General features: G+C 35.8%; 2 protein-coding genes across 2 annotated transcripts in view; one reads left to right on the forward strand and one right to left on the reverse strand.

The window, feature by feature from the left end:
• Positions 1-3,530: 3,530 nt before the first annotated feature.
• LOC123556508 (E3 ubiquitin-protein ligase RNF14-like) lies at positions 3,531-23,487 on the reverse strand. Its single transcript, XM_045347273.2, has 7 exons — positions 23,428-23,487; positions 15,728-15,912; positions 14,858-15,003; positions 14,107-14,559; positions 13,455-13,683; positions 12,716-12,888; positions 3,531-10,520 (listed from the first exon to the last, which is right to left on the reverse strand). Exons 2-7 carry the CDS (start codon positions 15,888-15,890, stop codon positions 10,326-10,328), a joined length of 1,359 nt encoding a protein of 452 aa, XP_045203208.2. The 5' UTR covers positions 15,891-15,912; positions 23,428-23,487; the 3' UTR covers positions 3,531-10,325.
• Positions 23,488-23,516: 29 nt separating this feature from the next.
• The window catches only part of LOC123556507 (PAN2-PAN3 deadenylation complex subunit pan3-like), a 42,941-nt gene continuing 39,808 nt past the window's right edge, over positions 23,517-26,649 (forward strand). Inside the window, exon 1 of the mRNA XM_053542746.1 lies at positions 23,517-23,867. Within this exon, the coding sequence (XP_053398721.1) occupies positions 23,666-23,867 (202 nt within the window). The 5' untranslated portion in view covers positions 23,517-23,665. The remainder of the gene's footprint in view (positions 23,868-26,649) is intronic.

Consider the following 26,649-nt stretch of genomic DNA (forward strand, 5'->3'; position numbering starts at 1 on the left):
GTGCCAGTTTGGTAAAAATCAAATCATAAATAAAGCTGCTACTGTGCAGACAAGGTCAAAATAGTTAATTTTGGCCCTTTCAGGGGCCATAACTCTGGAACCCATAATGGAATCTGGCCAGTTCAAGAAAGGAACCAAGATCTTATGGTGATACAAGTTGTGTGCCAGTTTGGTAAAAATCAAATCATAAATAAAGCTGCTACTGTGCAGACAAGGTCAAAATAGCTAATTTTGGCCCTTTAAGGGGCCATAACTCTGGAACCCATAACGGAATCTGGCCAGTTCAAGAAAGGAACCGAGATCTTATGGTGATACAAGTTGTGTGCCAGTTTGGTAAAAATCAAATCATAAATAAAGTTGCTATTGTGCAGACAAGGTCAAAATAGCTAATTTTGGCCCTTTCAGGGGCCATAACTCTGGAACCCATAATGGGATCTGGCCAGTTCAAGAAAGGAACCGAGATCTTATGGTGATACAAGTTGTGTGCAAGTTTGGTTAAAATAAAATCATAAACGAAACCACTATCGTGCAGACACGAAATTGTTGACGCACGCACGCACGGACGGACGGACGCACAGACGACGGACGACGGACGAAGGGTGATCACAAAAGCTCACCTTGTCACTATGTGACAGGTGAGCTAACAAAGGGAAGTAATTCTAAAGGGAACTGCGCAAGACACTTCGTCTCATGATGGTGTATAATTGTGCCAAGTTACATCAAAATCCCTCCATGCATGAAGAAGAAATGCTTCGGACAAAGTCATTCTTGTATCTGACCTTTGGCCTCTAAGTGTGACCTTGACCTTAGACCTAGGGACCTGGGTCTTGCACATGACACTCCGCCTCGTGGTGGTGAACATTTGTGCCAAGTTATATCAAAATCCCTCCATGCATGAAGAAGATATGCTCCGGACAAAGTTTTCTTTCTTGTATCCTTTGGCCTCTAAGTGTGACCTTGACCTTAGACCTAGGGACCTGGTTCTTGCGCATGACACTCCGTCTCATGATGATGAACAATTGTGCCAACTTTCATCAAAATCCCTTCATGCATGAAGAAGATATGCTCCGGACAAAGTCATTCTTGAATTTGACCTTTGACCTCTAAGTGTGACCTTGAACTTAGACCTACGGACCTGGTTTTTGCGCATGACACTCCGTCTCATGATGGTGAACAACTGTGCCAAGTTTCATCAAAATCCCTTCATGCATGTAGAAGATATGCTCCGGACAAAGTCTGTGGACGCCGCCCATCTGCCAGGGGCGTTCCCATAATACGTCTCGTTTTTCAAACGGGCGTATAAAAAGCTACAATATAAGCTATTTATAGTAACAACAAAGGGAAGTTATTCTAAAGAAGGGACACTCCATCTCATGATGGTGTACAATTGTGCCAAGTTGCATCAAATTCCCTCCATGCATGAAGAAGAAATGCTCCGGACAAAGTCATTCTGGTATCTGACCTTTGGCCTCCAAGTCTGACCTTGACCTTAGACCTAGGGAACTGGTTCTTGTGCAAGACACTCCGTCTCATAGTGGTGAACATTTGTGCCAAGTTATATCAAAATCCCTCTATGCATGAAGAAGAAATGCTCCCGACAAAGTTTTCATTCTTGTATCCTTTGGCCTCTAAGTGTGACCTTGACCTTAGACCTAGGGACCTTGTTCTTGCGCAAGACACTCCGTCTCATGATGGTGAACAATTGTGCCAAGTTACATCAAAATCCCTCCGTGCATGAAGAAGATATACTCCGGACAAAGTCATTCTTGAATTTGACCTTTGACCTCTAAGTGTGACCTTGACCTTAGACCTAGGGACCTGGTTCTTGTGCATGACACTCCACCTCATGATGGTGAACAATTGTGCCAAGTTTCATCAAAATCCCTCCATGCATGAAGCAGATATGCTCCGGACAAAGTCTGTGGACACCGCCCGCCTACCCACCCACCCAACCGCCAGAGGCGTTCCCATAATACGTCCCATTTTTCAAACGGGCATATAAAAATGTTAACAACAAATATTACCAACAACAGTTGCACACAAATATACATAGGCTTGCAAAACTCAAGCATAAACATATTCCCAGTATTTCCCAGTATTTCCGAGTGTTTTAAACATTTCTTCTGCTCTAGAGAACAACTGAAGTTCTTGCCTGTAAAATGACATGGTAACCTCATTCAGAATGAAAATTTATTAAGCCACTTTCTGTGATTCTATGATACAAAGAAATAAGCAATTTTAAATTTGTAATATTTAAATTCGTAAAATATAAACAAGAGTGCAAGAATGTCACAATATACGCCCGTCGCAGCAAATTAGCAAAAAGCAGCTGCGTTTGCAAATGGAATCTTAACTTTGTGGTTGTTTAGTAATTATTGTAATTCTTTTGTTTTTCTATGTCCACAAAAAACTCCTTACCAAGTAGAGATACCTGTTAAAATACACCTAAAATTTGAAAGTAACATCTATGTTGTACCACAGAAAAGTGATCTTGGTTTTTACCTACGGTCAATTATAAAAAAGTTACAGTATAGGTTATTTATAGTAACAACTAAGGGAAGTTAATCTTTTAAAAAAAAAAAAAAAAAAAAAATCCAAAAAAAATTTGTAAGTCCACACAAAAATCCTTACCCTGTAGAGATGGGTCAAAATACACCTCAACATTGGATGTAATATGCATGTTGTACTACAGAAAAGTGGTCTCGATTTTTCCCTACGACTAGTAATGAAAAAGTTGCAATATAAGCTATTTATAGTAAAAACAAAGGGAAGTAATTCTAAAGAAGGGACCTGCGCATGACACTTCGTCTCATGATGGTGTACAGTTGTGCCAAGTTACATCAAAATCCCTCCATGCATGAAGAAGAAATGCTTCGGACAAAGTCATTCTTGTATCTGACCTTTGGCCTCTAAGTGTGACCTTGACCTTAGACCTAGGGACCTGGTTCTTGCGCAAGACACTCCATCTCGTGGTGGTGAACATTTGTGCCAAGTTATATCAAAATCTCTCCATGCATGAAGAAGAAATGCTCCGGACAAAGTTTTCATTCTTGTATCCTTTGACCTCTAAGTGTGACCTTGACCTTAGACCTAGGGATCTGGTTCTTGCGCAAGACACTCCGTCTCATGATGGTGAACAATTGTGCCAAGTTACATCAAAATCCCTCTATGCATGAAGAAGATATGCTCCGGACAGTCATTCTTGAATTTGACCTTTGACCTCAAAGTGTGACCTTGACCTTAGACCTGGTTCTTGCGCATGACACTCGGTCTCATGATGATGAACAACTGTGCCAAGTTTCATCAAAATCCATCCATGCAAGAAGAAGATATCCTCCGGACAAAGTCTGTGGACGCCGCCTGCCCGCCCGCCCATCCGCCCGCCAGGGGCGTTCCCATAATACGTCCCGTTTTTCAAACGGGCGTATAATAATGTGTAAAAAGCAATTCACACTGATATAATCTACTATGAAATCGTAACTATTTGTGAGGGATGCACATATCCATAGAATAAAATCCCAACAAAGTAATAAAATTCTGTTAACTTTACTTTAGAATTTCATATCTGAAAAAAAAAAAGCCATTAAGCTAAAACTAAGTAATATAATACCAACATAATGATATGATTTTGCTGAAGATCCACCTCTGTACCAATAAGTATAAACAGAACAGCTTGTTTATTCAAACTAGTTGAAGAAAAAATCTTATTACCTCAGTGATTTTTTTGTTAATTTGACAGTGATGCCATAAGTGTATCAATATCACTTGTATTATAATATTCGATTACCAATGAGCAAAAATCCCCATAAAGTCTACTTAAAATCAGCGTTTTTGGTACAAGTTCAAATCTGACATTTGTCATTTATTTCTTATATCTGAGTTTTCATTTCATAATATGACTTAATACGACTTGTAGCCCAGTTCTCTCCTATATAAGTCTATATAAAATTTGGGACCCCCAAGGCAGGGCCTTTCACCCCAGGGGTACAATTTGAACAATTTTGGTTGAGGACCATAAGACAATGCTACAAACCAAATATCAAAGGTCTAAGTGTTGTGGTTTCAGACAAGAAGATTTTAACATACCAAATATCAAAGCCCTAGGCCATGTGGTTTTGTACAAGAAGATTTTCCAAGTTTTCCCTATATAAGTCTATATAAACCATGTGACCCCAGGGTCGGGGCCATATTTGACCCTAGGGGGATAATTTGAACAATTTTGGTAGAGGACCACTAGATGATGCCTAAATCTATCAAAGGCCTAGGCCTTGTGGTTTTAGACGAGAAGATTTTTAAGATTTTTTAAGTTTTTCCTTTCGGTTGCCATGGCAACCAGAGTTCTACATGGAATTCAATTCTTTGAACAATTTTGAAAGGGGACCACCTATGGATCATTCCTGTGAAGTTTGGTGTAATTCTACCCAGTGGTTTTCAAGAAGAAGATTTTTTTAGAAATTGTTAACGACGGATGACGGACATTGAGTGGTCACAAAAGCTCATAAGAGTAAAAATGCACTTGAAGAAGCTGATATGACTGTATACCATTAGTAAAACAACAGATGTTAATAAAATATCAAAGTACCCCAGTATTGTCTTTCCTGTAATTAAACACTGACTAGCCAAATATAAGTATCCTTACAGAAAAAGTGTATTAATTCAAATTAAGTGCAGTATAAAATAAATTAATAATCTAACGAAATAAGCATAAACTAAACTAATTTACTCCAGAGTGGTTCAAATAAGCTTGAAGCTTTCATCACAACCAAGCTAAAACAAACTGACATTGCTTAACATTCAGTATCCAAGCACCGACACACTAAATTTGTATATAAAACAAATACTTGAGCAAAACTGATCATACAAATATAAATTTTCAATGCTGTCTACAAGTAATCTAGCACCATCACCATCAAAATGACAGACTTTAGGTTCACTGAGGATCTATACCACTTTTTAATAGTGCTTTGAATTTTACACGAGTATGAACTTGTTCTCAGCAACTTCAAAACATAAATCAGAAAAGGAGATATACTTCTGAGGTAATGTATTTAAGAAAAATCAATATGTATAAAATATATCTCACCTTGGGATCAAATGTCATGATGCACCTCAAATAAACTGCACTAATCAGACAGGCTTCATTTCAAAGAGCAATGTATGTTTGCAACAATATATACACTTTTGCTTGGTTTTCTAGTATTTGTTTTTTCCTTCTTACAAGCAACAATGCAAGTGAATTGAACTACATATCTTGTGACAATAGAATAAATTCACAAGGGCATTCTTTACTAGAATGTGAAAATAAACAATTAATATCACATACAGATAAATATGTGGGAAATCACATATATACAGATAAATATGGGGGAAATCACATATATACAGATAAATATGGGGGAAATCACATATATACAGATAAATATGGGGGAAATCACATATATACAGATAAATATGGGGGAAATCACATATATACAGATAAATAAATCACAATCAAATTCAAACTGTAAATTAATTCACAGCGATAACACAATATATACCAGTCAGAATATATATTTATAATTGTTGCAGTAAGAACTGCTATAGAAAAATATACTACATGTATACCTGGTGGTAAGCAATGACACTGCTTGTAAATATTTAACAAAAATGAACAATCATCTAGTTCAGTTTTAACATTTGCTTTCTTCCAAATGTCAACAATAAAAGTTTCTGGCAATTTGAAATTTGTAGCAAATTGTAAACACAAACACACACTGAAGTTATTTTTCAGTAATATTATCTTGATTAACACAAAAACATATTGAAAATGCCAATTATAAACAGGATGAGCAATAACTGAAGGTATTGTTTTAATATTTCAAAGGCTTGTTAACATTCTGTTCTGCCTTTCATACAATAATATGGACAACCAGACAACCAGTTGTAACAATAAATTTCCCTATCTTTGGTCAACATTCTGTTCTGTCATGCAAAAATCTGGAAAACCAGACAGCCAGTCGTAACAATTTCCCTCTCTTTGGTCAACATTCTGTTCTGCCTTTGATACAATAACATGGACAACCAGTCATAACAATAAATTTGTCTATCTTTGGTCAACTTTCTGTTCTGCATTTTATGCAATAATCTGAACAAACAGTAGTAACAATTTCCAAATACTTGCTCAACTGCCTTTCATACAATTATATGGATAACTTTCCTATATTTGGTCAACATTCTGTTCTACCTTTCATAAAATAATCTGAACAAATAATCAGAATGCACTAATAAGCAGGATGTTCTTTTTTCACTAACCCAAGGGACAGCCTAGATTAGATTTTTTTCATTCCCTACCTCCTACTGGGTACAGAAAACCCTAACATACACAGTGATACATGCATTTAAGATCGTTATCTTCAAATCCAAATATTTTTTTAAATACAGAAATGGGACAACAGGGAAAGATTCCTGAATAGTCTGAAAGCGGCTTCATTTCGACAGTCAATACATGTATGCATATATTTTGAATTCATCTTTATACTGCGTTTGAAGTTCATTCAATAACAGTAGCCGTGTATTCAAAATGAACAAACATTGCTAACACATAATACAGATATAATAATAAATTGGTGTTTTACTAATTATTAATGCCCAAAACATTAACTGTTACATGTACAGAAACAACCAACACAGGTAAACTTCCATTACCAGTTATTTATTACTTAGGAATGACTATTTTTGATTAAATATTTTGAGAAATTCATTATAAGCTGTTGCAGACTATTTTAATATGATTCCATCAAGACTTTGTTTAAACCCCTTATCTATCACCATTTCATATCATATGTAAAATGACCAGCACAGATGACTCTGCAGAAATATACATTCTCAAAATTCCATGTATAAACCAATTTATTTGAATAGCATATCATATACAGTACGTTCCACTTAATTGCATATCGGTTAATCGCATATCCCGGATATTCGCATACGAATTTGAAGCACCGATCGATCCCTATATAATTACCTTTAAAGTTTTTCGCATAATTGCATGAAATTTTTAATCTGTCCCGCTTAATTGCATAAAATATTTGGCTAAAAGTCCACTTATTTGGTCGCAAACAGCGATAAAAATGATCAAAAGACGCCGACAATTTGCTGTGAATTACTCTAGCCGATCAGCTGTTTCACATCGCCTAGGTGACAATGGGTGCGTGACAAATTCGTCAACGTGATTCTCACACTTGTAGCAGTTCTTATGCTACACCGCTGATGACGTTCTACTTCCTTCTTATAATTAGGACAGTACTTTTGTTATCAATTCGTCGAAAATACTTCAACAGTATTGTCATTTACAGTTTTATTTGTTTAAAACATACACAGGTATGATTAATCACTCCATTAGTGACACATTTTCCAATTAATGTTGCCGTATTGATTCAAAGTAATAACCATTGCTCCTAGAGCAGCCGAAGCATACCGAAACAGATGCCATATACGTGTATTCGGATAAACGAATAGCCCGGTTATTCGCATATTTTGCTTTGACAAATTGGGTATGCAAATAAGCGGACTCCACTGTATATATAATAAATATTGACAATATATATATACCTTGGAGGTACTTACAATATATATCCATAAATTTGTATCAAGAAATATGCACAAGCTCTGCAGCGGAAATATTGTGTGACTTTAGGAGTGCAATATTATTCAGCGAAAGAACAAGTGCATATTTTTTGATGGAAGTATAATAATCTTTCTATTACATATGTGTCTAAACTTAAAATTATTATATAAATGATACAAATTTGTTATTAAGCCTGAGTGAAATTAAAAATATCTTCGTTAAACAACTTTTAAATGTGGCAACATACATGAACGCGGCAACCATACATGAAACTGACATCACAAATGACATCATACACCCCAATATGAAAATTGAATGTCAATATATAAAACATTGACGTTTAAGGTTCCATTGCAATCTGACTAAAGTACTTGATCTTCTAAACGAAGATCTGAGGATGACCTATTCACATTCATCTTTTTGTATATTTGGATTTGCCGATATTGCTATTTTTATTTTTGCAAATCTATTTTTATTTGAACCAATCAAACTACTCGTTTCAACAAGCATTTAGCTGAACCATCAAAATAGCGTTGAATGTCACAGGGTGAGAAAAATGTGCAGTCAGTCTGGGGCTCGAACCAGGGACCCCTCACTTACAGGGCGAGTGTTCTACCGATTGAGCTAACCGGCTGCCTGACACATATTCTCCCCTTACTTATCCTGTGAGTCTTAACTAAATATTTAAAAGTTAACAATGTTATAGTCCAAATAAATTTATTTTTGATAAAACTAAACTATATGCAGCTAATCCATTCTAATTCCTATGAAATCTTCTGACCCAAAAAATCAATTATTCCAATGGTGACAATGCTTGAATGACCACGTTTGCTTATATATATATTACATTGTCATACGAGACATGTGCATTAACTGGATGTTACCCATGGGAGGTATGCTCTTTGACATGACAACACAAGGTAGGATATTCTGTAAGGTATATTTAGATGACAGTGACAAAGTTTAGATGACAATTTTGTTGTTTCAAAGATCAGAAAAAGTGTGAAATGCTGACTCAAAGCTTGATATTTCAAAGATTTGTACCTACAAACATATGCAACACTGGAGCAATCAGAGTTACTTCCATTTGTGTATTAACATAGTAGTGTTTAAGCATACATGAAGACCTGCTGCCAGTACCCACTTGAAAAGCATGTATGCTTTTGAAACCGAAATGGAAACTTCTACCAGTAACCAAAGTATCCAGATATATAAATAACTGTTTAAGTTTTGTCTGGGTTTAATGCCATTTTGAACAGTATTCTAGCTGAGTAACATTGGGCAGTTAACCTAACCAGTTTTCCTGGGTACTGTTCAAGCACTAGCCTGTTCTCTAATAGTAACTGTCAACTTCCCCACATGAATCAGAGGTAGAGGACGTGTGACTTCAGACATAATGTCTTTCATCAGTCATCATGGAGAACATATGGCTCACCTGGGAATCTGACAATACCCTGCAATAAGTTGATCTGCACTCTCCCTACTAACCTAAGCTGGCAGACAACTAATTAAGAACAAGAGCACCACCTACAGGTGCCATCGCTCAACTGCAAGTGCTGGACCGTATGTAAGAAGAGAGTAACAGTTCAGAATTTCTAAGTACAAAAAGGGCTATAATTCAATCAAATTGCAAGTTACAGTTATGGTTCTTGGCCTACATAGTCAACTAATGATGATAAACAAGTGTGCAAAATTTCAAAGCTGTAGCTCTTACAGATTTTGAGAAAAGATGGACCTAAAACAAAAATTTTAACCAAGAAACTCAAATTTTCTTAGTACAAAAAGGGCCATAATTCTGACAAAAAACATATCAGAATTATGGTTCTTGGCCTACACAGTCATCTAATGATGATAAACAAGTGTGCAAAGTTCAAAGCTGTATCTCTTATATTTTTTGAGAAAAGGTGGACCTAAACAAAAATTTTAACAAAGAAACTCAAATTTTCTAAGTACAAAAAGGGCCATAATTTTGACAAAATGCAAATCAGAGTTATGGTTCTTGGCCTACACAGTCATGTAATGATGATAAATAAGTGTGCAAAGTTTCAAAGCTGTAGCTCTTACAGTTTTAGTTTTTGAATAAAGGTGGACCAAAACAAATATTTTGACAATACCTCATAGGTTTTTTTCAACAAGAGCTGTCAGTGGACAGCGTGCTCGACTATTCTCAGTGCTTGATAGTATAATATAAGCTATGAGTAAAACTTTAACATTACAATAAGCATATTCTAAGTCGAAAAGGGGCCATAATTCAGTCAAAATGCTTGATAGAGTTGCCTCCTCCTTTTTACAGACTGGGGTCATGATGGTAAACAAGTATGCAAAATATGAAAGCAATTTCTCAATGGACTTTGAAAATATTTGGGGTGGTACGCAAACTTTAACATTTATTCTAAGTCGAAATGGGGCCATAATTCAGTCAAAATGCTTGATAGAGTTGCCTCCTCCTTTTTACAGACTGGGGTCATGATGGTAAACAAGTATGCAAAATATGAAAGCAATATCTCAATGGACTTTGAAAAAATTTGTGGTGGTACGCAAACTTAAACATTTGTGTGACGCTCATGCTAACGCAGACGCCGGGGCAAGTAGGATAGCTCCCCTATTCTTCGAATAGTCGAGCTAAAAATCAGATGAGCTAATAAAAGAAAAATTAAGTAGTATGCAGCTAAATCAGTTACAACCATACATTCATTAAAATAATGGTGAATGATTCCAATCAATCCCAACCCCAATCATCATCTTCATCCTCCCAGTCATCTATTGCAACGCCTTCAAACAGTTTATTATAACACGGTGATCCGTGGGTGTTGTAGTGAGAGTATGGGTTTGCACGTGACAACGAGCTGTTACATATCCAACAAAAATATGCACGGCATTTCATACAGGTCATCTTGTTGCAGCCATCTATTTTCTGAAATTCAGATTGTGATTTTAATTATATAGTTAACAAAAGCACCACCTGCAGGTGTCATCGCTTAACTGTAAGTACTGGACAATATGCAAGAGAAGAGTTATGGTTCTTGGCCTTCTTACTCATCTTAACTGATGACAAAAAAATGTAAGAAATTTCAAACCTATGGTAAGTGTTCAAGAAAAGTGAACTTAAACATAAAAACAACCATGAAATACTGATTTTCTAAGTTAAAAAGGCTCATAATTCTGATAAATGCAAGAGATAGTTATGGTTCTTGACCTACTTACTAATCTAATGCTAATAAGTGTACAAAGTTTAAAAGCTACAGCTCTTATAGAATTCAAGAAAAGTGGACCTAAATAAAAGGAATTCAAATTTTCTATGTACATAAAGGGCCATATGCATAACAGACTTATGGCTCTTGGCCTATGTACTCACCTAATGATGATAAACAAGTCTGCACAGTTTCAAAGCTAGTGTTCTTATAGTATTCAAATTAACTGACATAAACAAAAATTTTAATCAAAATTTTATGCCATAATTCTGACAAAACGCATGTTACATTTAAGGGTCTTGGTCTACTTACTCATCTAATGATGATTAACAAGTGTACAAAGTTTTAAAGCTATAGTTGTTTTAGTTTTTGAGAAAAGGTGGACCTAAACAAAAATTTTAACTAACGCCGACATCGACGATCAAGTGTCAACAATACCTCGTAGATTTTTTTCAAAGATCAGACAAGCTAAAAATCAGTGTCCGTGTTTAAGTCTCACACAGGCCATCATGTTAAAAATGCTTTACAAAAGTATTTTTTTTAAACAAATATACAAAGGCTTATGACAGGTCTATGAACAGGTTAGAGCAGTACAGTGACAGAGGAACTTGTCTGTAAGATAGGACTACAAATCTTACTTTTCATCTGTGTACTCACAGAACATCTGTAAATGCAATATTTTCTTAAAGAGATGTAGCAAATTTTTAGTTTGGCAAAAAAACAAAACAAACATCAATGTGTCACACAAAACAAACCTCAATGTGTCACACTGGTGACGTACATTCTGGCAAGTATCTATTGTAATGTTCATTGAATATGATGATGAACCAAATACAATTTTTCAATCTCTGCAGCTTGAATTTTTCTTTTTCAAATATTCTTGCAAAATTGTTAACTGTTCATTTTTTAAACTTACATACCTGAATGAAAGCCCCACACACGGATGTTAAACATACCTATATGAAAGCCCCACAGCCTGATGCTAGTATACCCTAATGAAAGCCCAACAACGTGACACCAAACATACCTGGATGAAAGCTACACAACCTGATGCCAGACATAACTGAATAATGACCCTACAAGCTAATGCCAGACATACTGGAAGAAAGACTCAAAACTTGATGCCAGACATACCTGAATGGAAGTCCTGCAACTACATATCAGACATACATGAAGGAAGTTCCCCCCTCAACATGATATATCTGAATGTCCCACAGCCTGATGTCAGACATACCTGGATGAAAGCTCTGCAACTTGATTCCAGACATACCTGAATGAAAGCCCCACAATCTAATGCCAGACATATTTGAAAAAAAAGCCCTGCAACTTGATGACAGACATACCTGAATGAAAGCCCAAAACTTGATGACAGACAAATGTGAATGAATGCCCTGTAACCTGATGCCAGACATACCTGAACGAAAGTCCCACAGTCTGATGGAAGACATACCTGAATGAAAGTCCCACAGCCTGATGCCAGACATACCTGAATTAAAGCCTCACAACTTGATGCCAGACATACCTGAATGGAAGTCACACAACTTGATGCCAGACATATCTAAATGAATGCCCAAAAACTTGATGCTAGACATACCTGAATAAAAACCACACAATCTTATGCCAGACATACCTGAATGAAAGCCCCACAATCTTATGCCAGATATACCTGAATGAAAGCCCCACAATCTTATGCCAGACATACCTGAATGAAAACCCCACAATCTTATGCCAGACATACCTGAATGAAAACCCCACAATCTTATGCCAGACATACCTGAATGAAAGCCCCACAATCTTATGCCAGACATACCTGAATGAAAGCCCCACAATCTTATGCCAGACATACCTGAATGAAAGCCCCACAATCTTATGCCAGACATACCTGAATGAAAGCCCCACAATCTTATGCCAGACATACCTGAATGAAAGCTCCACAACCTGGACATTGTTTCGAGTGCTGCTTGAGCCATTCATTAGAAAAGCTCTCTTCTAGAGCTTGCTGTATTGTTATCTTGCCGTATCGTTTCTCAAGTAATTTCTTGGTGGCAGAGTCCGCTGACAAATACTCCTCTCGTAACTTCAACAATCCATCTAGGAGTTTAAAAATATAGTCAAGTGAAAAAAAAAACTATTTACATTTTTTTCTAATTTTTGTTTAACTTCTAGATGTGTGCATTGAAACAAAGAAGTTTGCTTCATAGTGGAATTTAGATCTGAATAGTATTATTTATCCACCTGTCTGTGCATGATTATAAAAAAAACTTCTAAAAAAGAACCACACATTATTCATACAGCTGTGCATTTTTGTAGAAACAATGGTGTACTTTAATTTAGCTGAATATATGCAGTTTTGTTATTTTCAAAAATAAAACAATTTTAAGGAAGTAACAGCTTTTTAAATACATACTGGTAAATATCTATAATTTTCCAAGCCGAGAGCCTTCTGAAATACGTATTTATGTATTGTGTGATTTTGAGTACTGTATCTCTTTTTAGTAGATTCTATCAGAGAATGTTACCACAAGACACCTTTTTAAATAGGCCAACAATTGTAAAAGTGAGCCATGAATATTCATCATTGTCTCATATTGTAACCATACAGCATGATTTCTTATATTCATGAATGTTTGAAAATATTTTTTCTTAAAAAAGCCCACCTGCTTTCAGTTTACAGGGAGATAATCCATGATATACCAGTCTACAAAGTGTGCAGAATGTAAAATGACAGACTGGACATGTAGCAAGAGTTGTCTCCCTTTCCATCAGAACAGGTGATTGACAGACTGGTCGAGGACAGAACGTCACGTCTGACATCGTATCTAGGCTCGTCTGGAATAACAACTGATCATACTTGCTGAACAGATCTGGTGACACCAACTTTTTAACCTGTTAAGACAAAACTTGAGTATAAGTCCTTCAAAATAGCTCATACAACTAAGAGTTTGTATATAACTCTCATGAAAAGTCTTCAAAAAAAGGTGTACCGTGACCTATCCTCTACACCTGACCTGTGTCAATCTGCTGAAAAATAATGTCTAATGCAAAAAGAAAACAGAAATAATCTATAGTCAAAATACAGAGAATCAGTGTGTCAGCAATAAACGTAACATTTATGACTGTTAAAACAAATATATAATAAATGTATTGTTGTAACTGCAAACAGAAAAGAAAGAGCCATTTATATTTAACATTTAGAAAAGGAAACTGGCAAGAAAATGCTGAAGTGTAATATCTGAACTTAATGTTAGAATATCTACAATGAAAACCCTTTCACTCACTATTTTCTATTCAAGACTTGAAAATGCTTACTTGTGCAGGATGTGCCTGTGATTCACATTTATCATCTGGACATTCCAGACCTTTCACATTTCCATCTCTTATCTGTACACTGAAATAGTCTCTCATACACTCATTACAGTATACGTGATCACAGTCATGAAATATTGTACAATTTACACCAGCTTTTTCACTAAAACACACTTTACACGTAAAACTGGATTTCTCAAACTGGCGGAATTTTTCCTGTTTGTTGAACTCTAATATCACTGGTAAAAGTTCGTGTTCTGACGATATTTCCTGTATGGCACGGTCGTCAAGGTTTGAATCTTTTCTAGGGTTGATCACATGAGCAAGTTCCAGTGGCGAACTGAGAGATAGGAAATCAAACAGCTCGTCTTGCAGGAATGTGTTCCACATAAATAATACAACACAACCCGTGTTCTCCTCCCAAATGGAATCTAACTTCTTGCACAGTTTTCCAAGCTATAAATTGAAATATTATCTATGTTTTTATAAATTTTCAGTGATACAATTTCTTTTTTATCAATTTTCAACATACCCTGTAACGTAAGTTTTGTGAGGATGGGCACTTGAATTTTTAATGATAGCTTTCAAATGACAATGTGCATGGAATACAAAGATATTTAATTATTGCATAGTAGTACTAGTACATATACTATATAGTTATCCCTAAAGTGATACGTAAAAACTCTCCATTAAATCTAGTAACAATGCCTCTTTCAATAAGGAAAAGGGGAATATGAAAAGCTGTTACAAGTACCTGCTGCCTGTTGAGCCATTTACAAGAGAGAGTGAACTGTGGAGCGTTACAGGATGGGTAGTCCTTTGGTAAAACAAAATTCAACAATATTGGAGGTAGGTATCTAATTATGTGTAACTCTGTTTCACTTGTCTCCCCACTACTTCCTGTAAAGTACAACAGTAAAATATTATATCACACATTTTTCAGTGAATTATTAAAATATCAGAGTGATATAATTATATCTGGCAACTTCCAACACGAGGGCCATGATGCTGGTCCTAGATGGCCATGATGCTAGCTGGCCCCTGATGGTCATGATGCTGGCCCTAGATGGCCATGATGCTGGCCCTAGATGGCCATGATGCTAGCTGGCCCTTGATGGTCATGATGCTGGCCCTAGATGGCCATGATGCTGGCCCTAGATGGCCATGATGCTGCTGGCCCTTGATGGTCATGATGCTGGCCCTAGATGGCCATGATGCTGTCTAGGGGAAGGGTGTGTGTTTGTGTGTGCAGGTTAATTCATTGAGGGTGAGGCAGTAATATGGGCTGCTGCATTACCCAAATCATCCCATCACCACCCACCTATATTCAAAGATTAGTAACTGAGATCAATCCTTATGCAATGTTTGATGATTATAGCAGGGCTCCAGATAATTTTTTTGGCCTATGAGTATTAATTTTACTCATCATAATTTTTGTGAATGAGTAAAATGGTAAATCTGAAAAATTTACTAGAAGTAATTTTACTTGACACCGCTTTAAAATACACTACTGTACCATCCGTAGTAAACTATCTGATATACGCACGCACTGAATGTATAATATAGTTTAACCTAAATACAAAATATTCTAAACCAATATTTGACTTTAAAAAGGAAGAATTACCTTTCTGATTCTTCAAAATTTTCACACAGAAATCGTCAGGCAGTACTGGACTGGCAGACAATTCTCCACCATTGAGCTCACCTTCTTTTGTGACCTTGAGCACATTGTCATAGATACTAGTCAGTGCTAGCAACTCATCATCCTGCTCTTCCTGATCGCTCATTCTCAACTAGGAAGGTCACAGTCTGGAAATAAACAACTAGGAAATTCACAGTCTGGAAATAAACAACCAGTGTAGTTAAAATCTGGAAAGAAACAACCAGGAGCATCACAGTCTGGCATTAATCAACCAGGAAAGTTGATCACGCTGGAAATAAACAACTTGGAAATTCAAAGTCTGGAAATAAACAACAAGGAAAGTCATAGTCAGATAAATAAACAACCAGGAGAGTCACAGTCTGAAAATAAACTACTAGGAAAGTCACAGTCTAGAAATAAACAACAAAATCTGGAAAGAAACAACGTGGAGCATCACAGTCTGGCAATAATCAACCAGGAAAGTCGATCACGCTGGAAATAAACAACTTGGATTTTCAAAGTCTGGAAATAAACGACTAGGAAAGTCATAGTCAGATAAATAAACAACAAGGAAAGTCAGTCTGGCAATAAACAACCAGGAAAGTCAATCACGCTGTAAATAAACAACTTGGAAATTCAAAGTCTGGAAATAAACGACTAGGAAAGTGATAGTCAGATAAATAAACAACAAGGAAAGTCACAGTCTGGAAATAAATAACCAAGAGAGTCACAGTCTTGAAATAAACAACTAGGAAAGTCACAGTCTGGAAATAAATAACCAGTGAAGTCAAAATCTGGCCATAATCAACAAGGAAAGTCACACTGGTAATAAACAACTTGGAAATTCAAAGTCTGAAAATAAACAACAAGGAAAGTCATAGTCTGATAAATAAACAACCTGAGGAGAGTCACAGTCTGGAAATAAACAACTAGGAGAGTCACAGTCTGGAAATAAACAACCAGGAAAGTCAGTCTGGAAGTAAACAACCAGGAAAGTAACAGACTGGAAATATACAACTAGGAAAGTCACAGTCTGGAAATAAACAACTTCAAGTTGGAAATTCACAGTCTGGAAATAAACAACTAAGTTAACAGCAATTTGTAAGTAAAATCTAAGTCACCATTTTATAACAGCTTTTTAATTTCTGATGTCATGCACCACTGTTACAGTTCTCTGGACGTAAGTTTGTTTTGGGTTTAACGCAGTTTTTCAACAGTTTTTCAGTCATGTAATGGCGGGCAGTTAACCTAACCAGTGTCCCTGGATTCTGTACCAGTACAAACCTGTTCATCCGATTCTGTAAGATCAAGATATTTTTCATTCATCAAAACTAAACCTTGCCCTTTCACTTGTAACTTGCCATTCATTTGTGAATATTACATCTGATATTCATTTGGTGAAAAAAATACAAATCGTGAATGAATGTATAAATTTCAAAGTGGATATAACAACTTTTGCAATTTAGATCCACATATAATTCCAAACATCATATTATTTCTGCCAGCTGTTGACATTAACATTTTACCAATCTATATAAATAACTTAATATCCTTTAATATTGCAAAATTCCTGTCGCAGCTAGTTTATGTGAAACACAAAATTATACTTTATCTTGTCATGATGTACATGTAGTTTGCTGAATAATAATTTATGTCTATTAATATTTAATTACAAATTGAATTTACATACGCTTTCTGTGAAAGCATGCTTTCAAATTCTTACACACATCTAAATGTGATTATATATCTGTGCATGTACATGAATATTGAATAAAAACTGTTTAAAGCAATAAAGATTAAAACAAGAGGGTCACTGACCCTGAAGCGCTCACCTGTACAACTCCGATATCACACGCCAAATATCAAGGCTCTAGCTATTACTGATTCAGAAAAGAAGATTTTCAAAGTTTCTAATATATAAGCCTAAAGTAAGTACATGTCACACTTTGAAATTGTGGCCATTTTTGACCTTAAGGCAATAATTTGGACAAGTATGGTAGAGATTCAAACCCTTATATCACATGCCAAATATCAAAGCTCTAGAGAAAAAAAATTTGAAGTCAGATTACTGAAAACCAAATAGACCAATATGTTCAACGAACCGGAACCATTTGAACAACTTTGAAAGGGGGCTACCAAGAGATCATTTGTGTAAAGTTTCATCAAAATCCATTCAGTGGTGAGCTAACAAGAGCTGTCACAGGAGACACCGCGCTCGACTATTTCGATGCTGGATAGTGAAACTGGGCACATTTAACGAAGCTGGAGCTGTCACTGGAGTGTTTAATGACTCCAACGTGGATAAAATACTGGATAATAGCTTAAGTCTGTGTCAAAAGTATTAAGTAATAAGAGAGATAAGGATCAAGTGTATCAAAACATTAAATTTTAAGTATAATTCTTAGGAAAAAGGGGGCATAATTCATGAAATATTGGTGCAAGATTGATGCACCCTGTGTCATGCTGAATCAAATCCATTTTGTAATAATTGAGATATAGTGAAAATGCATCAAAATTAACCTTTAATTCTAAGTAAAAGGGGCATAATTCATGAAAAACTGGTGCCAGAATTAATGGACCTTGTGTCATATGATGTGGGTGATAAAGTGGAACAACTATTTTAAGTTTGAATCAAATCCATTCAGTATTAAACAGTTAGAGTGGAAGTGCATCAAAACTTTAACCTGAAATTCTAAGTAAAAAGGGGAGATAATTCATGAAATAATGGTGAAATAGTTATGGCCCTTGTGTCACATGATGTGGGTGATATGGGCCCTTGTGTCACATGATGTGGGTGATATGGTGAAACAACTATTTTAAGTTTGAATCAAATCCATTCAGTAATAACTGAGATAAAGTGGAAGTGCACCAAAATTTTAACCTGAAATTCTAAGTAAAAAGGGGGGATAATTCATGAAACACTGGTGCAAGAGTTGTGGCTCTTGTGTCATATGATGTGAGTGATGATGTTGAACAACTATTTTAAGTCTGAATCAAATCCATTTGGTAATAACTTAAATAACGTGAAAGTGCACCAAAACTTTAACCTGAAATTCTAAGTAAAAAGGGGAGATAATTCATGAAATAATGGTGCAAGAGTTATGGCCCTTGTGTCACATGATGTGGGTGATAAGGTGGAACAACTATTTTAAGTCTGAATCAAATCCATTCAGTAATAACTGAGATAGAGTGGAAGTGCACCAAAACTTTAACCTGAAATTCTTAGTAAAAAGGGGAGATAATTCATGAAACACTGGTGCAAGAGTTATGGCTCTTGTGTCATATGATGTGAGTGATGATGTTGAACAACTATTTTAAGTTTGAATCAAATCCATTCGGTAATAACTTAGATAACGTGAAAGTGCACCAAAACTTTAACCTGGTTTTCTAAGTAAAAGGGGGGATAATTCATGAAATATTGGTGCCAGAGTTATGACCCTTGTGCCATATGATGTGGGTGATGATATTGAACAATTATTTTAGTTTGAATCAAATCCATTCAGTAATAACTGATATAAAGTGAAAGTGCACCAAAACTTTAACCTGAAATTCTAAATATAAAGGGGGGTTAATTCATGAAATATTAGTGCCAGAGTTATGGCCCTTGTGCCATATGATGTGGGTGATGATGAGGAACAACTGTTTTAAGTTTGAAGTAAATCCATCAAGTTAATAACAAGGATAAAGAGAAAGTGCATCAAAACTTTAACCAAAGTGCGGACGTGGAAAGACGCTGACGCCCATGCGGACACAGACGCCGGGTCGAGTAGGATAGCTCTCTATACTTCGTACAGTCGAGGTAAGAATGTATGCCGCAGCTTTTCATATATACAGTTTTGTTTTACATCCCACAAGTTTCCGGCATTTTACATGGTCAAAAGGTGGCCAAAGGGTGACACCTATATTTCTGTGGTGGGTCAGTAGAGTTTCATTTTGTTTTAGGCAGCGGTGCAAAACTTTTCAATGCCAAAATTCAAGGGAGATGAAGCATCTGAGTTTCACAGCTTTCCTAAACAGTTTTGGTAAAGGGTCATGCAAAAAAAGAAAAATATCAGAAATTATTTTGAAATAGACATCAATTTTTTTTTTTTTGGAGTGGGGATCCATGCAATATGAAGTGGGAGAGGGTAATGTGGGTGGTGGGGGATGATGATGATGATGTGATACTAATCGACAACACCATAATAGTGGGCCATGACGGCCCTAGATTTGACCTTTTAGCTCAATTTGTGACCATGACCTTTGACCTATAGAGCCAGTTGAAGTGCTCTGCACATCAACTCACTGCCATGTACCTATATGCCAAGTTTAAAGTCAATACCTTTAACGCTTAGGCGTGAAAAAAAATTATCCCGATCTGCCTTAAATTTTTGGCCCTACCCTAAATGTTTTTATGGCCTTGGAGAATATTTTTTTCAACTTTTTAACAAAAAGTTGCAAAACTGCACTTTTTATGCTTTAAACATGGCCAGTGATGTTAGAAATCAACTTACTGATGCTCTAAAGGCAAATCTCCCACTTGAACACCTCAATCTCCCACTTCGGAAAGCAAAAACTCCCACTTGGCATTCAGAACAAGTTGGGATGTCTGGCATATCCCCCTTATTTGCATTCATTTTTTGACACAAAAATAATTTCCTAAAAGTCTACCTTAATAAAAAAAATCCAAAAAAAAAAAAAAAATTCCGACCTACCTACTCTAATTTTTTTGAGTATGTTACCGGAAACAGAGAATTTTTTTTTTTAGGCCTCATAAAGTTAAGCTCCGGACATGAATTATGATGGACAGATGCATGGACAGATCACGTGCCATCACATAATACGTCTTGTTTTGAAAAAACAGGCGTATAAAAAGAGCAAAACTGAAACATTTGAACAAACTCGACCATGCCAGATTGCTACTGACTAAGTTTGGTGATATTCTGACAAGTAGTTCTTCTGAAGAAAAGTGTGGATGGATGGATGACGGACGGCGAGAGATCACAATGGCTCGTTCTGAGCACAGGTGAAAACACAGGAACCTAAAGCAAAAAAGCTTTTTTGGTGGGTGAGGTTGGGGAGGGGGTAATGTGGACTTGGGAACATTATGAGTGAAAATATTTTGACTATTTGAGTTTGTGTCAGGAATTTCAGAGGAGAAAAATAGTTAAAGTTTTCAATATTGCCATATAGAGAAAACTAGCCTCACCATATGCATTCACGGGATGATCGCAGCAACTTATTCGTAGGAAACTCACAGCTACTTGTATGTGACAACTTGTTCCCAGCAAATACAATTTGCCATTGAAAAGTGAACACCAAACGAACATCCCGCGATTATGGTATCGATTTTACCTCAAGTTTTCCCAGCATGTTCCATGTTCACCTGATATTTGTGGCATGATCGCAACAAGTGTTCGAGGCAAACTATAATAATTCTGGAATAGTATAGACTACTGGTACTGATGATAAAACCAAACAGAAAATGAGGTTTTTTACCTGTAACTTTTTTATTTCTGCAAATTGTAATCAATGGTTGGTATCAAAATAAAGCTTAACCTTTGCTGAAAACTTTACATAATTCAAATTTATATTTAGTAAGCAAACTCACAAGAAGTGAGGCCATGAAAGGGGTATGTAAAAAGGGGACTGTATGAACGTTGACTGATGATAAATTCGAACACTTTGTCATTTACAAAATTTTCTTGGTATTATTATATTGAAACTTTCACCAAAAAACAGCCATTCCTGATCAAGTAATGAAAAGTTACCAAATGTCAGGCCTTCATGTCTCGACAGTGAGCATGCGCAAAAAAACACCCTCTTCCCCAGTAATTTTGGATAAATATTTTTTATACAAATTTATGTAAGTCATTTATTTATGGAAGTGTCTAGCCGTCTGGTAAGCGGACGACTAGCCTGCGTTCTAGTCGTCCGGTTACCAGATGGCTAGCAAATCCTCAGGGGATTTTCTAGTCGTCCGGTAATTGATTTCTTAATGAATAAGTAATGATTTTATATAGTTTTAAATGTTATTTACTTAAAATATCAATACTTACGGTATCTGATTTTTCAGTCGATTAAATGCAAGAGATCGTGTTTGTTTACAAATCTGTTGATATTCTATTTTTAGAAATGATACAACATTGATCGCCGAACGTCCGTTTAGTATGCTATTTTGTAAAAAGTTATGTTTTTTCTAACGGCCTAAACTTTAATTATTAAAACACAAATCTATATATATACTTTGAAGAATGGAAAGCTTAAAAAAGCAATTCATTCATTAATTTTGACTATAATTATTTCAAAATAAAATGGGTTAATTATGAATGCTTAACTACTGTTTTTCTTAAAGTTTTGAACATCACGCAGCCGCTTTTGAAATTAGATGTCATTTAAAACAGTTATTCATTAAAAAAATATTTGAATACTAAAATATGAAAATTTGAAAGTACTTAAAAACTGTTTTAATTTTGAAAATCCAGTGAAAAAGTTGTTAAAATTACAAAATTCCGCTCCCATAAAAGCCTCCAGATGAACAGATTTTAATAAGTGACATCACGTCGATCTCGCCATTACTGAGTTCGGCAAACTTCCATTTTATCGGCTGAATAATGCAGTGATTTTTTGTAAATGTTTATAGGGGATGAAAATCCCCGAGACGGTAACGTCCGTATATAGTTATTCGTCTTTGTTGTCTGCATATACTGAGGCAATTTTTTCGATGTTTTCCGGTTCCGGTTTATATACAAACTGCAGACTGGTTGTCTGCATGAACATCCGAGCACCCCGAATCAGTCAAAGAAACTCGTAAACCGCGCTAACATGATTGTTTTACTTCTTTTTCGTAATGAAAACTGTACATGCAACTGAAAAACACTTAAAACAGTAAGAAAGTGTAAAGGTCGTCAAGTTTTTGCGTGGAGTGCAAACAAACCAAAAAAATCTTAAAAGCTAGTGCGAGAACACTGAATGACGTCACTGTCACGGCTTCTGTAAATTTTGCAAAGTATGATATTCGCTGTAAGAGGTATGATGACACTAAATGTAAACTAGAGTTTAGAGCAAAGTTTCCCTTTCTTGAGCTGAATATTTCTTTCTACGCGGATATATAAAAGATAAATCCTCAATGCTAGGCGGTGCCTTAATTCATATTAGTATGTATTTACACAAAATTTTGTTTGCAGATAAATATCGATATCTTAAGTAAGTAACATTAAAACTATATAAAATCATGTCTTATTCATTAGGAAATCAATTACCGGACGACCAGAAAATCCCATGAGGATTTGCTAGCCGTCCGGTAACCAGACGACTAGAATGCAGGCTAGGCGTCCGGTTACCGGACGGCTAGACACTTCCTTTATTTATACAGATTATTTACCAATTTTGTTTTTGTTTACACCAGTTGGTGTTGTAAGTGGAAACTATAAGATGGCGTGTTCAGTTTTATAAATAACCGATTGCAATCAAATATTTCCAAGGTGGTCGACTCTATCATCTGTCCGGGTTTATCATCAGTACCAGTATCTATAGTCATAAAAATGCTATGTCCGATTTCTACACCAGTGAAAAAAACACTTCATATAATGGGCTGACAAGGTTTCATTGATATATATATTGATATAAAACAGAGAAAATATTTAAAAACAGTAACGCAACATTCAGAAACAAATAAAATGAAGCAAAAGTAAAGTATTTACATTTTTTTTCTTTTTACCAGTTTTGTGCAATAATACAAGGGACGCAACTCTCAATTATCATATTGATCTAAGCGGTTTCCTTCCCAGAATTCCACTGAGCATGCGTACAGTGACCAAAAGTTTACTTGTTTTCAAAATACGGAGGATAACAAAGCAAATCTAGTTGAGATTTACTCACTAGAACTTCTTTAAATTGATCTTAAATACATGTGACAATTAACGGTGGTATCGTTTTAACATGTCAAGTGCGGTTCCTGGTGGAAAAAAGGCCGCACTCTGCAGATATTTTATCAGCACTGGTACTTGCACGTACGGAGACGAGTGTCAGTTTCTTCATCAAAATCCACACGGCTTTCAGCAGCAGCAACCAAATATACCAAATTCCTTTTTAAATGGGCCAACTCTTCCAAACGGACCAACAAATTCAGCTGATAATTTAGGTCTGTACATTTTTATGGAAATATTTGCTGAGTAAAGAAAGGATTTAAGTGGGTCAAACCTCTTATGACGTTGAAAAAATAGTATTTGGGAAAATAGCCAGGTTTAAAAATGTAAAAAGATCAATGAGGAATTAAATCCCTTTTTGATACATGTTAAAGTTTAATTAGAATTGGCCAATTCAAGACATAATTGGTATTTAAACCTATAGCATTTAAAGCACCGGCAGCGATGAAACTTTCACCACAGGAGTCTGAAATTCTATAAATAAGACCATAGAAGTCTATCTTTACAAAAAACACCCCCTATATATATAAAATAAACACCAGGAATGAAACGTCAAAAGCCCTGGGTCCCCTGAAAATACGCATGGAACTCAGGGTGATCGCAATTTAGCGAGCGTAGTGAAGAAATAACACTAAAATACACCTACCGCACTTGACAGTATTCAAATGTGATACACATTACAAGAGTAATCAGACATTTTCTGAGGTTTTCTGAGATTTTCAGCTGTCGCCGAAGCCATTCGCTGACGTCACAACAACAACTGTGACTCCTGTGCTTTCACTGGAAATTTCCTCCACTATTTAAGTCTATTTTGGTCAAGTGGAGATATTGCCAATAAGAAAAATCAGGGCCTCCTCTGCCATTCGCCAATGATGCCAAATGCTACAAATTCAAAGAACTGGCTACAGATTTTTGAAAGTGGCTAGAAGAATTTTATTAAAATGTGGTAAAATTTCAGCAATTCAGCTTTTTGGCAATTTCTCTCAAAAAGTGGCTACAACTTTCTGAGGCCCAGGGAAGGCCCTGAAAATAACTTGATATTTCTTAGGATTGCATCAAATTTGTTGGACTATCTTAGGTCACATTTAAAAAAGTCTTTGTTTGTTGTCTTCCAACCCTACTTTTTAAAGTTGGGTAGGGCCATCCTTAAAAAATTGTTTGTTTGCGGTAACGCGACCGACTCACGAAAATCGCCGCGACTCAAACAATTTTTAACCCAAAACTCGGAATTTTTTTTTTATCTGTGCCGTGTTTTTATTCTTTCCTGTTTCGTTATTTCTTTTGGGTAACTATTTGTATCGCTAAGTTTTCCTAGACAGTGTTCGTTGCGGTTCAACTACATGAATGATCGATATGACCGATAAGAAACAAAATAAGTGAATGTTAAGCTTTCTGTATACCGCTAAGTAACAAGTGACACAAATACGATAATAGGCTGCTCTTCTATGCATTGTTTATCAATTAACTTTTACACATTGATCAATAAATACCTTTGGCAATGACGGACATTATTGTACCAAATACAAACCGCGAGAAGCCCACGTGTCAGTCGGCGCGTGGCATGATTGACATCTGCCAGAAGCTGATTAATATACCAAGCTCCGCCTACTGCCATACTTCCGCTTATGGCGGCGAACAATATTGGAATTCACCGGGATTTTGATTGACAAGGGGCAGTACTTTCGAACTCAGACGCATAAAAGAAAATTTCCTCGGGTCAAGCCGACGCACGGGACATTTTTTGTGTGGGTCAAATACGAGTTTTTCTCGAAAAGTGCGAGTGAAAACCCAGAACCTCAGGTCTACCGAACGCCCTGCCGATTTCCTGATATACTACAAAAAAATCATGCAAAAAGTTGTTTAGAAAATTCCACATGGACAAATCATGGTACATAGTGTTATCTGTGCAATACTGCAGACGTATTTAACTGAGTTTTAGATTTGTAAAATAATGATTTTTTTCGTACGTAAAACATCTGGGATAGATAAATTCTTGGATATCATTCTGTCATAATTTCTCAAACAATTTTGCAAACAAATAATAATTTTAGTTTCGATCTTTTGTCGTTGCATAATCTTTAATCTGCCCCGAGGATAAAACTGCAGTGACACTGCACAAGTCACTTGGAAAAGAGCACAATAAACGTCAAAAATATTAGACAAACAAAATTTTCTTACCTGAAAATTTATTTATAAAAGTTAAACATCCTTTCAATGCAATGACTAAAACCAGCAAAAGAAATCCATAATGTTTACATTTTTAGATTTTCCTATTTAAGTGAAATTAAATTTCCATGGGTCCACTTTTTCCTATTTTTCAAAACCCAGACTTCAGAGACATAGTTATTATTACTGAAACTTTCTGTGACTTAAATAATGTAACTGAAATTCATGCAAATTTTTGAGACCTGCCATCAGAAACTGGGTTTAACCTGTTTGACAACTGTTTCTTTTAATGTGTGGCGACAGTAGCAGATCAAAGAAGACACTAGCAGATCAAAGAAGACATGTATCCTGTGTGATGTCATAGTGATGTCACTGCTATTGACATGTATTTAATTCAAGAAGTGACTGTGAAATGCTTTTATGGGTATTTGTGTTTTGACTTTGTGTGCATTAGCACTGGGAGCTTGATTTATTTTTTGCTGATATGGAATTAACCTAGCTTTTTTTAATTGTATTCATATTCAGATTAGGCTTTTCTTGGTTAAGGCAATCATTGCAAGAGTGAAAAAAAACTTTAATTTGCAGTTTAATCACATTAGATTCACAAGGATAAGAAATTAGGTTTACATTGAAGGATAAGAAAACAGAATCACTGATATTTTCAGTGAATTTGTTATTTACTTTAAATCAATAGACTTAAACAAAAACAGGAAATAATAAAAAAATATATAAGTATATTTAGTTCCATTTTCAACTTGCATGTCATGGCGCTATTAAAAATCTTTCCACGTTCCCCTAAAATCACTCCACCTCTCCCTAAAATCTCTCCAC

Source organism: Mercenaria mercenaria, chromosome 5, assembly GCF_021730395.1.
Source record: "Mercenaria mercenaria strain notata chromosome 5, MADL_Memer_1, whole genome shotgun sequence".
Lineage (NCBI taxonomy): Eukaryota > Metazoa > Mollusca > Bivalvia > Venerida > Veneridae > Mercenaria > Mercenaria mercenaria.

Excerpts from the sequence above, each read along its gene's own strand:
- LOC123556508 (XM_045347273.2), bottom strand. The coding sequence starts at position 15,890 with ATGAGCGATCAGGAAGAGCAGGATGATGAGTTGCTAGCACTGACTAGT. Across the intron at positions 15,004-15,727 it reads AATTTTGAAGAATCAGAAAG|GAAGTAGTGGGGAGACAAGT; the intron begins GTAATTCTTCCT and ends TGTACTTTACAG. Across the intron at positions 10,521-12,715 it reads GTTGTGGAGCTTTCATTCAG|AAAATAGATGGCTGCAACAA; the intron begins GTATGTCTGGCA and ends TCTGAATTTCAG.